At 44.1% G+C, this 12305-nt stretch overlaps 1 protein-coding gene across 3 annotated transcripts in view; it reads left to right on the plus strand.

Annotated features, from left to right (window-relative positions):
* Positions 1–202: 202 nt before the first annotated feature.
* Positions 203–12305, plus strand: part of GPR107 (G protein-coupled receptor 107) — a 41594-nt gene continuing 29491 nt past the window's right edge. For all 3 annotated transcript variants that reach the window (XR_001361679.1, XM_005864108.2, XM_014537950.1), the window contains exons 1-8: positions 203–315; positions 582–632; positions 881–960; positions 2108–2253; positions 4011–4048; positions 5584–5640; positions 9172–9282; positions 10537–10670. Coding sequence is in view for 2 of the 3 variants with exons in the window: in XM_005864108.2 (XP_005864170.1) it covers positions 256–315; positions 582–632; positions 881–960; positions 2108–2253; positions 4011–4048; positions 5584–5640; positions 9172–9282; positions 10537–10670 (677 nt within the window). In the remaining variant the exon portion in view is untranslated. The remainder of the gene's footprint in view (positions 316–581; positions 633–880; positions 961–2107; positions 2254–4010; positions 4049–5583; positions 5641–9171; positions 9283–10536; positions 10671–12305) is intronic.

A 12305-nucleotide genomic window follows, 5' to 3' on the forward strand; every position in this document is an offset into this window, starting at 1 on the left:
TTGATATCTTACGCATTTCTGATGAGTCATCTTCAGCTTTGAAACAAGATCAGGTACCACAGCTGTATATTTTCCTAAGTATATGGAAACATTGGTTAGCTAGCAGAAAACTAGACTAGTTTTTCAAGCAAACGAATAGGTTAAATAATCAAGTTAACTTCTCCCTATTACTAATTTCACCTCTGCAAATCTTTTTAGGATGACGTGAGGCATAAGGTTCATCTAAACACCTTTGGATTCTTCAAGAATGGGAGCATGGTGGTTACTGTCAACAGCCTTTCAGTGACGGAAGGAGCCACAGACAAGGACCTGACTGTGAGTGCCTCCCCGGACAGCAAGGGTTGACCCTTCTCTGTTTCTAGGATGAAAGCTTTGCCCCATACTCGAGTGAGAAGTGTCAGAATATGGAGAAAATAAAACTTGTGAACAGGCATCAGATAATTTTATTTTTAACATTTAAATTGTAATTCTTGAATAATTTTAGTAATTAGTGATTCTTCTTGCAAATGAACGCCATGAAAACCGAGAGGAGGCCAGGCCATCATGTGGGCATTTACCTCTACGCTCTTTACCCCTCTTAGATTGGATTCAGCCTCGACCGTTCCAAGAATGACGGATTTTCTTCTTCCCTGGTGAGCATTGAATGCGTGACTGACCACACTCTTCACTACAGCTCAGGACACCGGTGGGAGCACTGCTTTTGTTGGTGGGCTTTTTTCTTGAGGTGGCGGCTGCCGGGACTCCCGGGTATCAGTACACCCACGGTTGTGTTGTTTGCAGTGGAGGGTGGGCCCCTTGTTTGTCTTGTTCCTGAAAACGTTTTTTCCTTGTTCTAGTGTGAATGAATGAGGTGATGTATAATTGGGTCTTCCTTTCTTAGGATGAAGATGTGAATTACTGTATTTTCAGGAAACAGTTTGTCTCTGTCCCCCTTCTAATCCTAAACTTCTCCAGAAGTGAGTAAGTAATTCTAATAATTCCTTCAGTAAAACCCTAGAGTAAAGTTGGGGGGAATTTGGTCATTAAGCTAACATTCACTGAGTATCTACCATTTGCCAAAGACTGTGCTGAGTGCTGGAGATTAAACACAGGGCGAGGGAGACAACGGCCATCCCAGTGATCACAGCAAAGCAGAGAGGTGGGCCAGAGAGACTGATGTGGGAGAGAGGGAAGGCTTCAGGTAACGGGCCCAACCCACCTTCTAGTGCGGAGACTTCACCAGTGAATAAGAAAGGGAAGAACATTTCCCATGTAAATGCCAAGGCAGAATAGCACGAAATGGTGTGGTGTGTTCCGTAAAGTGGGTTCTTACTCCCATCTCAGGAAGGAGGGACAGGAAGGCTTCTCCCCAGGCAGAACTAGAAGTGCTTCCCTTCAGCTGGATCGTCCAGTTTAGGTCCCGTGTCACTCAGGCTTGGAAACTCACTGGCCCTCGTGCAGGGCGGGTAACAGCAGTGGGGTCTGTTCAGGAGGGAGAAGGGAGGAGATGCGTTCTAGGCGTGCCGCTCCAAGTTCCCCAGATTTCACTTGAACATTTCATTGTTCTTTTTAAAATATATTTTTATTGATTTCAGAGAGAGAGAGAGAGATAGTAACATCAATGATGAGAGAGAATCATTGATTGGCTGCCTCCTGCACGCCCCCTACTGGGGATGGAGCCTGTAACCTTAGGCATGTGCCCTGAATGGGAATCGAACCGTGACCTCCTGGTTCATAGGTCAGTGCTCAACCACTGAGCCACCGCAGCCAGGCCATTTCATTGGTTTTATCTCATTCTGTTTCCCTTGTACACCAATTTATTGACCATATCACAGATACTTAGTGGGAAAGAATGTACATCAGAATTGCATGATTGCCAAGAATTTCAGCCCTGGGGGGGAGGCTGCTGGATCCTCGCCAGCTCCTTACTAGCTCACTGCTCTTGGGCAAGGTGTTTAAGCTTCCTGAGCCTCCATTTCAGCATCTGTAAGATGCAGGTGATAGAATCTACATCGTAGGATTACATGACATAATGAATTTAGAGCTTGAAGCCGTGCCTAATGTACAACACTTAAAGGTCCATAAGCATTACCTTGAACTTTTCCCCTTCTATCTTATTTGACTGTAGAGTGAAAATAAAATCTCCACCAGAAGCTGGTACCCAGTTACCAAAGATCATCTTCAGCAACGATGAGAAAGTCCTTGGCCAGAGCCAGGAGGCTGGTGTCCCCCCGGTTTCCGCAGGCAGCCAGACTGAGACGAGACGAGGTAAAGGTGAGGTGGAGCTTGCCTTTCCTTCACTGCCCAGCTTGGTCGATTCTTTTTGGTTCCTAAGTAAAAACAAACATGATCTAACCATTATTTTATGCTAAAATATATAATCATTAAAGAAAAGTGGAAAATACGGAGAAGGTAGAGAAAGAAAAGTCATTTCTCCTTACCGGTACACCCAGTGTTAAAATTTTAGTAATTGATGTTTTACCTAAGGTTGTTTCTTAAGTGGAGAACATTTAAAATTCACGGTTACAGGTACCACTTTAAGCATCCCTGTTCACTTAAAGATATTTTATACTTATCACATATCTGTTAAATGGGTAGTATAATTTACTCAACCGCTCCCTTTAAGGAGGCATATTTTCATTTTGACGCTATTATAAATATTGCTGCATTGGACTTCTTTGTTCATAAAACTTTTTTCAGATATAGAACTTTCTTTAGGATGGGTTTCCAGAATTGGAGTACCTGATTCAAAGGATCTGAATACGTCTGTTGATGCATATTTTTAGTTCCTTTCCAAATGAGTTGTGTGGGTTTATCTACTCCTATCAGAAAACATGTGGGAATAGTGCCCATATCACCATGTCCTAGCCAGTACTGTGTGTGTGAATGTTAGTGAAAGGCAAAAGGGCATTGTTTTTGTGTTCGCTGTTGTTATTAGGTTGCACTTTTTTCCTATGTTGACTAACCAATTTATATTTACCACCTCTTTTATTAACTGTCAGGTTTGTCTTTAAAAACAAATTAATATTTATTGCATTTTATTTATTAATAAATATTAATACTATTTATTGTATTTACACTGTTTTTTTTTACTTTGTCAAAACTCGAACCCAAATTAGAAGACCTGCAGAAAGACTGCATTTGTGTGATGGTGTGGTTTAATGTCTGCACCGTCCCCTCATCCAGGTTCCTCATGCACAGTGACCATTTCCTGAGCAGGAAATACTCTTTTCCTTCTTTTTCTTCTGAAACCCTCTCCCTTCCTGCAGGGAGTTTGGGATTCTGCCTTCCTCATGAAGAGTATCTTAAGTAAAAATAAGGCCCAGGTGCCCTCTTTGTTCCATAAAAGAAGCCATTAGCAATCTTAACACTTCTTGCTAGGCTGTTAATTTTTCCATGTATGTAAATAGATCTCATATATATTTATTTCAAACAGTGACCTGTTTTCAAACATAATTTCCTAGATAGTTAGAAAAGTCAGGCCATGTGGCATCTCTGGCAGTAACATACACTAGATTATCAGATGAGTTCCCTGTTGGTACTGAATATTATCTCTTATTAGATACATTTATAACATAATAAGTTCCAGTTTGCTGCTTCTACAGCTCAAGAATTATTTTGAGATTTAAAGAGATGGCAGTCCAGCCCTGGCCGATGTGGCTCTGTTGTTAAGGTGTCATCCTGGGCACCAAATTGTTGCTGGTTCCATTTCCAGTCAGGGCACATGCCCGGGTTTCGGGCTCTATCCCTTGTCAGGGGCATGCAGGAGGCAGCAGTTGATGTTTCTTTTTCTTCCTCTCCCTGTCCTTCTCCCTCTCCTCTCCTGTTTCTGTAAATATCAATAAAAAAAACTTTTTCTTTTTTTTTTTTAAAAGAGAGAGATGACAGTCCACAAGATAGCATATGGTCTCACCTTTTTTGCTTGTTTGAATTATTTGATATTAGACAAGCTAGAGTCTCATAAAATGATGCTATGATATACATATGAGGTGAATCCTACAGTAATACCTTTTCAATGTTTCTGCTTCTAGAGAGTGGAAAGTCTAAAAGAAGTACAGAGGATTCAAAGGTAAGAACTAAGCACCCATTTGTGCTCAGCTTTTTTGTTTATATATGTATATGTGTGCATGTATGGATCTCTTTTAAACATACACATACACGGGTACATTCATATACATACACATGCCTAATGTACAGGGAGCTGCCTTCTGTTTGGAGACATAATGTTGGCACACTGAACAACTTAACAGTGAAATTGGGTGCTGCATTGTACAGCACTTAAGTGCTAAAGGGCCAGATAGTGGGTGGAGAGGGAAGTGAGCTATCTGGAGAACCCTCTGGAAGGAAGTTTCACCAGGGTTTGAAGTTTGCTGGATTTGTTTGGGGAAGAAGAGATGGAATGGGATGAAGACTGTCATAAGCAAAGACTGGAAGTGGAAATGAGCATAACAGGTGCTGGGCACTGGCCTGTTTGAAGTAAAAGGTACATATTTGGGAGCAGAGAGAGGGATCTTAGATAATACAGAGCTGGCTGCATATGCTGCTCCTGCCCGTAGACACTTAGCTGTCTCATGAGATCCACTGTCACGGTGTCGCAGTGCTGGTGTTCAGGTCACCCTTATTTCACTTACTGTTGGCCCCATTGTGCTAGTGCCGTGATGCTGCCAATTCAGATACGCCAAAGAGAAGCTTCCTTTACGTGAAGAGGTGAACATTCTTCACTTAAAAAGGAAAGGAAAAAAAAGCCATGGGGAGGTTGCTAAGATCTACAGTAAGAATGAACCTGTCTTTGAAACTGCCTACTTTATAAATTAAACTTTCTCATGGGTTTGGGTGTATAGGAAAAAGCATAAACATAGTATATGTAGGGTTTGGTGCTATCTGCAGGTGCAGGCATCCCCTGGGGGTCTTGGAATGTATCCCCTGCAGATCAGGAGGGAGGACCATATTTAAAATGGCAATTTGATACGTTTTGGTTTACGTGTACACTGTGAAGCTATCACCACAATAAAGTTAGTGAACATTACCCATCACCCCAAAAGTGTTTCCTGCCCCGTTGCCATGCTCCTGTCCCCTGGCAACCACTGCTTTGTCCCCGTAGATTAGTTTCATAAAACTCTGCGCAGATGGATTATGCGGTGCGTGCTCTTTTGTGTTCTTTCATTCAGCGTAAGTATTCTCAGTTCATCATGTGTTGCATATGTCAGTAGTTCTTTTCATTACTTCGTCCGTTGGACCAATGGCAACCTGTTACTCACTTGCAGTCGGGAGTGGAGTCCAGGGATGGTCAGGGTGTGACCTGGGTTGGCACCCTAGGTCTTGCTGAAGCTTTAATAGTAGAGAAGTGCTCCAGCAGGAAGTTGGGGGCCGGGGTGAGGAGTGGGGTTAGTGAAGAGGCAGAAGACAGCTGAGTAAAGGCAGTGGGTGAGGAAGAATGAACATTCTCTGTGAAAGAGGATTTCAGACACCGAAAGGGATGGTGGATGTTATTTTTAGGAAGCTTTTAAAGGTCGGCAAATGTAGGCTTTCAGAAAAAGGTGTCTTTATGTTTATTAGCTTGCTTTTCCTGCCAGTGTCCTAAAGCAGGTTGTTATGTCTTTCTAGGCAATGGAAGAGAAATCCTTTTCTGTTCGTAATAATGGCAGGGCACTTTCATTTCGGGTACGTATCTTCTTTGAGTAAAGCTTGATCTCTACCATGTAAAGAGTGAATTTTTAAAAGCAAAAGCATTTTGAATTTAGGAATAATTAAGCATGCTATGTATCAGTCACTTGAATACAGTAGCTCTCTCCATGACAAACCTACAGGGTGGTTATTATCACCCACCACGTAGCAAATCATAAGTCTCTAAGAAGGAATAACTTCACGAATGTCCAAAATGAGTGGTAAGGCCCAGATTCCAACCCAGTTCTGCCTGGCTGTCCCCACAACTCTGCCTCTAATCCTACGCTGTCTCCTATTCCGAGTGCTCCAGGAGGACCATGGGTGATCCCTTAGGGTGATGTTGTAATTTTAGATGAGTTCACTGAGACTCAGAGGCCTTGAGTGACCCGAAACGCTGTCACCATTATTAACTGCATGTGAGTGTTTGTGGCGGCATCACAGCCCATGTATGTGGTAGGAGGTTGGACTGGATCTCAGCACCAACTTACTAACTGGTGACCTTGGACAACACTTCACTTCGGCTCCTCGCTCTTTAATCATCTAAGAATGAAAAACGGTGGGACGGTCTCATAGGGTTGCTAGGCAGATCATTTTTTTAAAGTGCTCTGTAAAGCGCTATGCAAATAACCTTTATTACTTTGTAAAAGTCACTGCCTCTTTCCTAACCCGTTTTCATTAATTGAGGTATAATTTGCTTACAGTGAGTGCACAGGTCTTGAGTGTGCAGCTCAATCAGTGTTGACAAATGCAGGCGGCCATGTAATCCACTCTGCCAGACGCTCTGCTTTTATCACCGTGGAAGTCCCCCACCCCTGCATCCTCTGTTCTGGTTTATAGTGGCTTATATTGCCTATCTAACAATTTTTATATGTTAAGTTTAATAGCCATTGGTATTAATAGCTAACTGAGAGCTTGTGGAGTAGTCACCTCCAAATCCTCAGCAGCTTTCGGCTGTCTCAGAGGGAAAGCCCAAGTCCTTCCACTTGTCTGCAAACCCACAGGTCGGCCGCTGTCATTTCTATCCTCGGCTCCTGTTCCCTGCCCCTCCCCTCCCCTTGCTAACTCTGCTCCAGGCACACGGGCCACCTTGCTGCTCCTAGGAAAGATGAAGCCTCAGGCTCTGCTTTAACTGTCCCCACTGGGAGGAACACTTGTCCCTCGGAACCCTTTTGATTAATTTCTTTCTCCTTCAAGTCTTTCAAACACCACTGACTCAGCAAAGCTTCCCCAGTCACCGTGTTTTAAATGCAGCCACTCCCCTTCGCCCTCCCCACTCTGTTCTTTTCCCTTCGTACTTCTTGTTTCCAACATGCTGTAACTGTACTTACTATGTTTGTCAGTCTCTCCCTGTAGAAGGTAACCCTAAGGGCAGGGATTTTCTGTTTTATTACTGATGTATATGAAATTCCTAACCTTGGACCTGGCCTCTCATAGGCTCTCCATCAGTAATTATGGACATGAATGAATGAATGCCAGGCATGTGCTAAATACTTTTATGTTATCATTATCTCAGTTCATCCTCCCAACAACTCTATGAAGTAGGTACTGTTATTATTCCCCTTTTACAGATGAGGAAACTGAGTCTCAGAGAGGTTAAGTAACTTGCCTAAGGGGAGGACTCAAACCCAGGTTTTTCTGACTCCAAGGCCCATGTGTTTAACCACTTTGCTTTACTGCCTCCTTAAGAAAATACAAAAGGTACTTTTCTCTCTTTTTTCCCTCACTTTAAAATGCTTGTTCATAAAATAAGTGTTTTGAATGTTTTTGTAAAAAGCCTTTAAAAAGTAATTCAAAAGGAAAGCATATCGGATGTATACATTGTCAGTTACTAATGCGTGTGTCAGGTGAGTGTCAGGGCAAAGCAGCGGACACTGCTGATGAGAACGTGGGTTGAAATGGCCAGTTCGTAGGGTCCCCGGGATGCATAAAACAGGCAGTTCTGGGCTGCTTTCCCTCTCCTTGCAAAGGAGTTCCTGTTCTACCCAGTGTTCTCCCCGTTTTGCACAGTGAAGTCACCTGAGCCTTTCTGCTCCATCCACAGAACAAGGATGATCGTTCATCCCCAGAGCAGGAAAGGGACTGTCGGAGCTTATTCCAACTCTAAAATTTACATTTTTGCTTTATTTTTGTTTTCTCCTTAAGGGTCAAGTGCCAACTCTGATCTCTTTAATAATTCTGTTGATTTTTAAAAAAATATTTCTTAACTTCATCTGAGTCTTTGAGAACTAGGAAGTTAATATGTTTAGAAACATTTTCTATTCTGGCTACCTTGTGTGGACTAAAATACACGTCTGACGTTTACAAGGATGAGTTTGGGACATGGTTTAACAATTTCAACTTGAATATTCTTGGCCTTTTATTTCCAGCTTCTTCTCAGGTGTCTCTTTTTCCTCCCCGCCTTTTAAATTGTAAGGTATAGTATATATACAAAAGAGTGTTAGTACCTGTATTGGTGATGAATACAAATAGTTGTAAGTAATCACCGTTGTAACCATCACTGGGACAAGAGATGGAATCATGCTAGTACCTCACAAACTCCATATCCTTCCCAACTCTAGAGTAACCCCGATTGTGAAGAAAATGTTATAATCATGTCCTCACCTTTCTTTATAGTTTACCATCTGTATATGTAGCCCTAAGCCACATAATTTAGGCTTATAGAAAAATTCTCTAGGATAGACTCAGGAGTTGCTTCTATGATCTTATGTACATGTATGATTTCTTTTAATTTACATTAAACTTCATTTGGACACATGAAATATAAGAAAAACATGTCTGAATATAGAAAATGTAGCATTTATTACTGTTGCTTAAAATCACAGGTGTAAATTTTAATGAGGGAAAATTGTTTGTTTGTTTTTTAAAGGATTTGTAATTGGTTTTTAGAGAGAGCAGAAGGAACAGGGACAGAAACATCAGTGTGAAAGTAAAACATTACCGGCTGCCTCCTATATATTCCTTACCCAGAATTGAGCCCACAACCCTGGCATGTGCCCTGACCGGGAATCGAACTGGCAACCCTTCAGTGCATGGGATGACGCCCAACCAACTGAGCCACATCGGCCAGGGTGGAATATTGGCTCCTTACCTTGTCAAGTATTAAATGAATCTCCTTCAGTTGTCAGGAGTATTTTTACCTAAAGAGCAAAATAATACGTTGGCTTGAAAACTAGATAACTGCATCTTCTAAGGTTACCTCGGAAGACTTCTGCCAAAATCCATCACCAATGGATAGATGTGTGATAAGGCAAGGATAGTAAAACGTTCATTGTGGAATCTAGGTAGTGGGTATATAGGTATTTGCTGTATAATTCTGTCAACTTTTCTGTTAGCTTGAAAGTTGCTATAACAACTTTGGGAGGGAATCATAGAACAAGAAAACATCTTTAAATTCTGCTCTGGGAGAATTTGATTTCTTGAAGTAGTCTATCTTTTTTTCTGTTCATAGTATTCATGATTTCTTTCTAAGACTTAAAAATTTAGCTGAGGATTTGGGTACCCTTTAATTTTTTTCTCCTTCACTTTCAGTTTTTCTTTAACATCAGCACCAATGAGCAGGAAGGCCTCTACAGTCTTTATTTGCATAAATGCACTGGACCTAAAATGCAGTCTAATGACAAGTTTTCATTCAGCCTTGATGTGAGTACCATATGAAAACTGTTCCACATGAGTTTTGTCAGCCGTGTAAAATGGAAGACATTTATCTATAATGATAAAAGCCTAGTATGCAAATCAACCAAACAGCAGAACGACCATCTGAATGACCTTCCGGACAACCACGCTATGTATGACACGCTGCACTAGGCCAGCCAAGGCGGGTGCGATGTGATTGGTCAGGGGGGCCCCTGCCATTGCCCCACGATCGCCCCGCAGAGTGAGGCCCAGGCCACCCTCTGTGGGGCGATCGATGGGAGGCTCCGCAATTGATCGCCCCAAAGAGGGAGGCCCATGCTACCCAGCTGGTGGCATTGTGGCAGGTGGGCGGGACCTCCCTCTGCGGGGCAATTGATCTGGGGGCCCTGAGATCGACTGCCCCACAGAGGGAGGCCCAGGCCAGCCAAACAATCGCATCCCATGCTTGTCGCCCGCAGAGGGAGGCAACTGGTGGCGGGGGGTGGGGGGGCAAAAGGAACAGCAGAACGAATGCTTGGATGACCCTCTGCAGGAAATTGATGGGGGGACTCTGCGATCCATCGCCCCAAAGAGGGAGGCCCAGGCCACCTGGCTGGCAGCCACAAAGGGAGGCCATGGCCACCAGGAGGCGGCTGGAGGCACTGTCCTGGATGGGCGGGGCCTCCCTCTGTGTAGCAATGGATCTGGGGCACCAGATCCGCCCCACAGAGGGAGGCCCAGGCCAGCCAAGCCATCACACCCCACGCCTGTCACCCACAGAGGGAGGCCACAGGTGGCGGGGGAGTGGAGGGCAGCACTGCACAGATGACAAGCAGTGGCAGCGGCGGGAGCGGGGCCAGCTGCTGGCAGCCTGGGGAAGGAAAGCCCAGATAGGCCCTGATTGCTGGCCAGGCCTAGGGACCCTACCTGAGCGGATTGCAAGAGGGCGCAGGCCAGACTGAGGGACATCCCCTCTCCCCCACTCCCGTGTATGAATTTTGTGCACTGGGCCTCTAGTTTCTCTATAAGAATAGATCTTAAGACCACTTAAGCAAAGTAAAAGAAAAGTGTGGCCAGTGGGCAGGAACTTTAGCAGAGGATTCATAAACAAGGACTATAAAGCAATTGGGTGTGTTTACATTTCAGCCAGTGCACTAAGAATGTGTTTGTTCTCTGCTGGTATTCACTCTTAAGCTTAAGTTAAACAGCTAAGATTACAAAGTGCTGGATGTGAAATGATCTGCTCCTGAAAAGTAAAAATAAATTTCATGTTGGTTTCAGATTGAGATCACGGAGAAGAATCCTGACAGCTACCTCTCTGCAGGAGAAATCCCTCTCCCTAAGTTATACATTTCTATGGCCTTTTTCTTTTTCCTTTCTGGGACCATCTGGATTCACATCCTTCGAAAACGACGGTAAAATACTACTTCCTTAAGTCCTTCAGCTTCGAGTGGGTTGGTATTTGTACAATTTCACCTTTGCTGGCTTCTGCACCTGGGCAGGATTGGCACCGGCCATTTTGTTCTCTTCAAAGGGCATCTTCCCTGAAACGTAGGACCCTGCAGGAGCTTTGCATGCCTTGGTGTTTGCTCACTTCCCATCGTTTTGCTTAAAAGGCAAATCCAGAGATTTCAATAATATACAAGCAAAATAAGATGTATATAAGCTGAGCGTTTCCATAGCGAAGAGATCACAGTGCAGCACTCCAAGTGAACGCACTGGTCCCAGTCAGGGGCTCTTTGTTCTTGAGAGCAGAAGAGGGACAGTGACCCACTGCCTGGCCGAGAGCATGAATTACCACTTCGTACAGAAGGCCTCAGCTCAGAGCTGGGCTGGGAGAGATGCTGACCTTCTGATACTGACCTGGGGCTTGTCACTGGAGAAATCCTCTTCAAAGCCCATCTGCCTGGCTGTTGGCCTTTCTGCTGAAACCCCTGTGGCTTTAACTTCCTGTACTTGGCTCTTGAGGAGACCAGCTGCAAGCTGCATGTAGGTGGAGCTAATGTTTAATTCTGTCTCTCTCCCCCAAAATTGAGAAGCAAAATATAATTTTCAGTTAAAGGATACAATTTTGTTATAGGATAAGGCCCATAAACTAAGTAAATGATGGTGTGTGAATATGGTATTGCAATATGGGTTAAGTTGAATTTATATAATAATCAAGGACCCCAAATACCTCTTTCCCTGGAGCGTTGGGGCAGACATTGATGCCTCTGACATCTCTTGCGGCCTGTGTGCTGGACATGCTCAGCTGGGAGCAGCTGTAACACCCTGCCCACCACCGGTTGGAACGAGCTTTTTGTTTACCTGGGAAGGACCCCGCCTAGTCACTTGGACTAGACGGTCAGCAGCCGTGAATAAGACAAAAAGAATCCTGTGAAGTTCGGCCATAGGAGGGTTTTGTTTTGTTTAAAGGAAGTTTTGCATTTGCTTTAATTAGAAAAGTGAGAACGAGGAGCGAGAGAGCTGGTTTCCAGTGTGAACGCGGTTCCCGCCTGTGTGCCTGCTTCGAGTTCGGTCCTTTCTCCTCAGCTGTGAAACGGGGCAGTGAGTCTTGCGCTGGCTTCCTCTGAGAGCTGAGCTCTTGAGATTGATGAGCAGGAGGGGTTTGCACATCAGGATGCTCTGCAGCTGTGAGGCACGTGTGAGGTGCTTTAGTTCCCTTTACTTAGTGATACAACAGTCATAGGCACTGGTTCACTTAAATAATAAAAACTGGCAGCAGTTTTAAATGTGTGGTAAATGAGGCTGACCTAGTTTGTACATGTTTTAAGCTTCTTATTGAAGTATAGTATACATACAAAATGTATGATTTCCGCCCCCCACCCCATCCTCTTGTTTCCCTGGGAGTCTTACAGCGGGTCGGGTCATGTGAAGTTGGAAATTCAAGTCATGGAAAGGATGTGACTCCGTGGCTGCCGCTGCCTTTCAGAGGCTTGCAGCCCCTCCCACTGGAAGGAGTTGAGAGATCTCTGCCTGGGTTTATTGAGGCCTTGACAGGGGAAGCGAGAGCCATGGCCAGTCAGCTACAGAGCTGGGACTGGAACCCA

This window comes from Myotis brandtii, unplaced genomic scaffold (genome assembly GCF_000412655.1).
Source record: "Myotis brandtii unplaced genomic scaffold, ASM41265v1 scaffold1857, whole genome shotgun sequence".
Classification (NCBI taxonomy): Eukaryota; Metazoa; Chordata; class Mammalia; order Chiroptera; family Vespertilionidae; genus Myotis; species Myotis brandtii.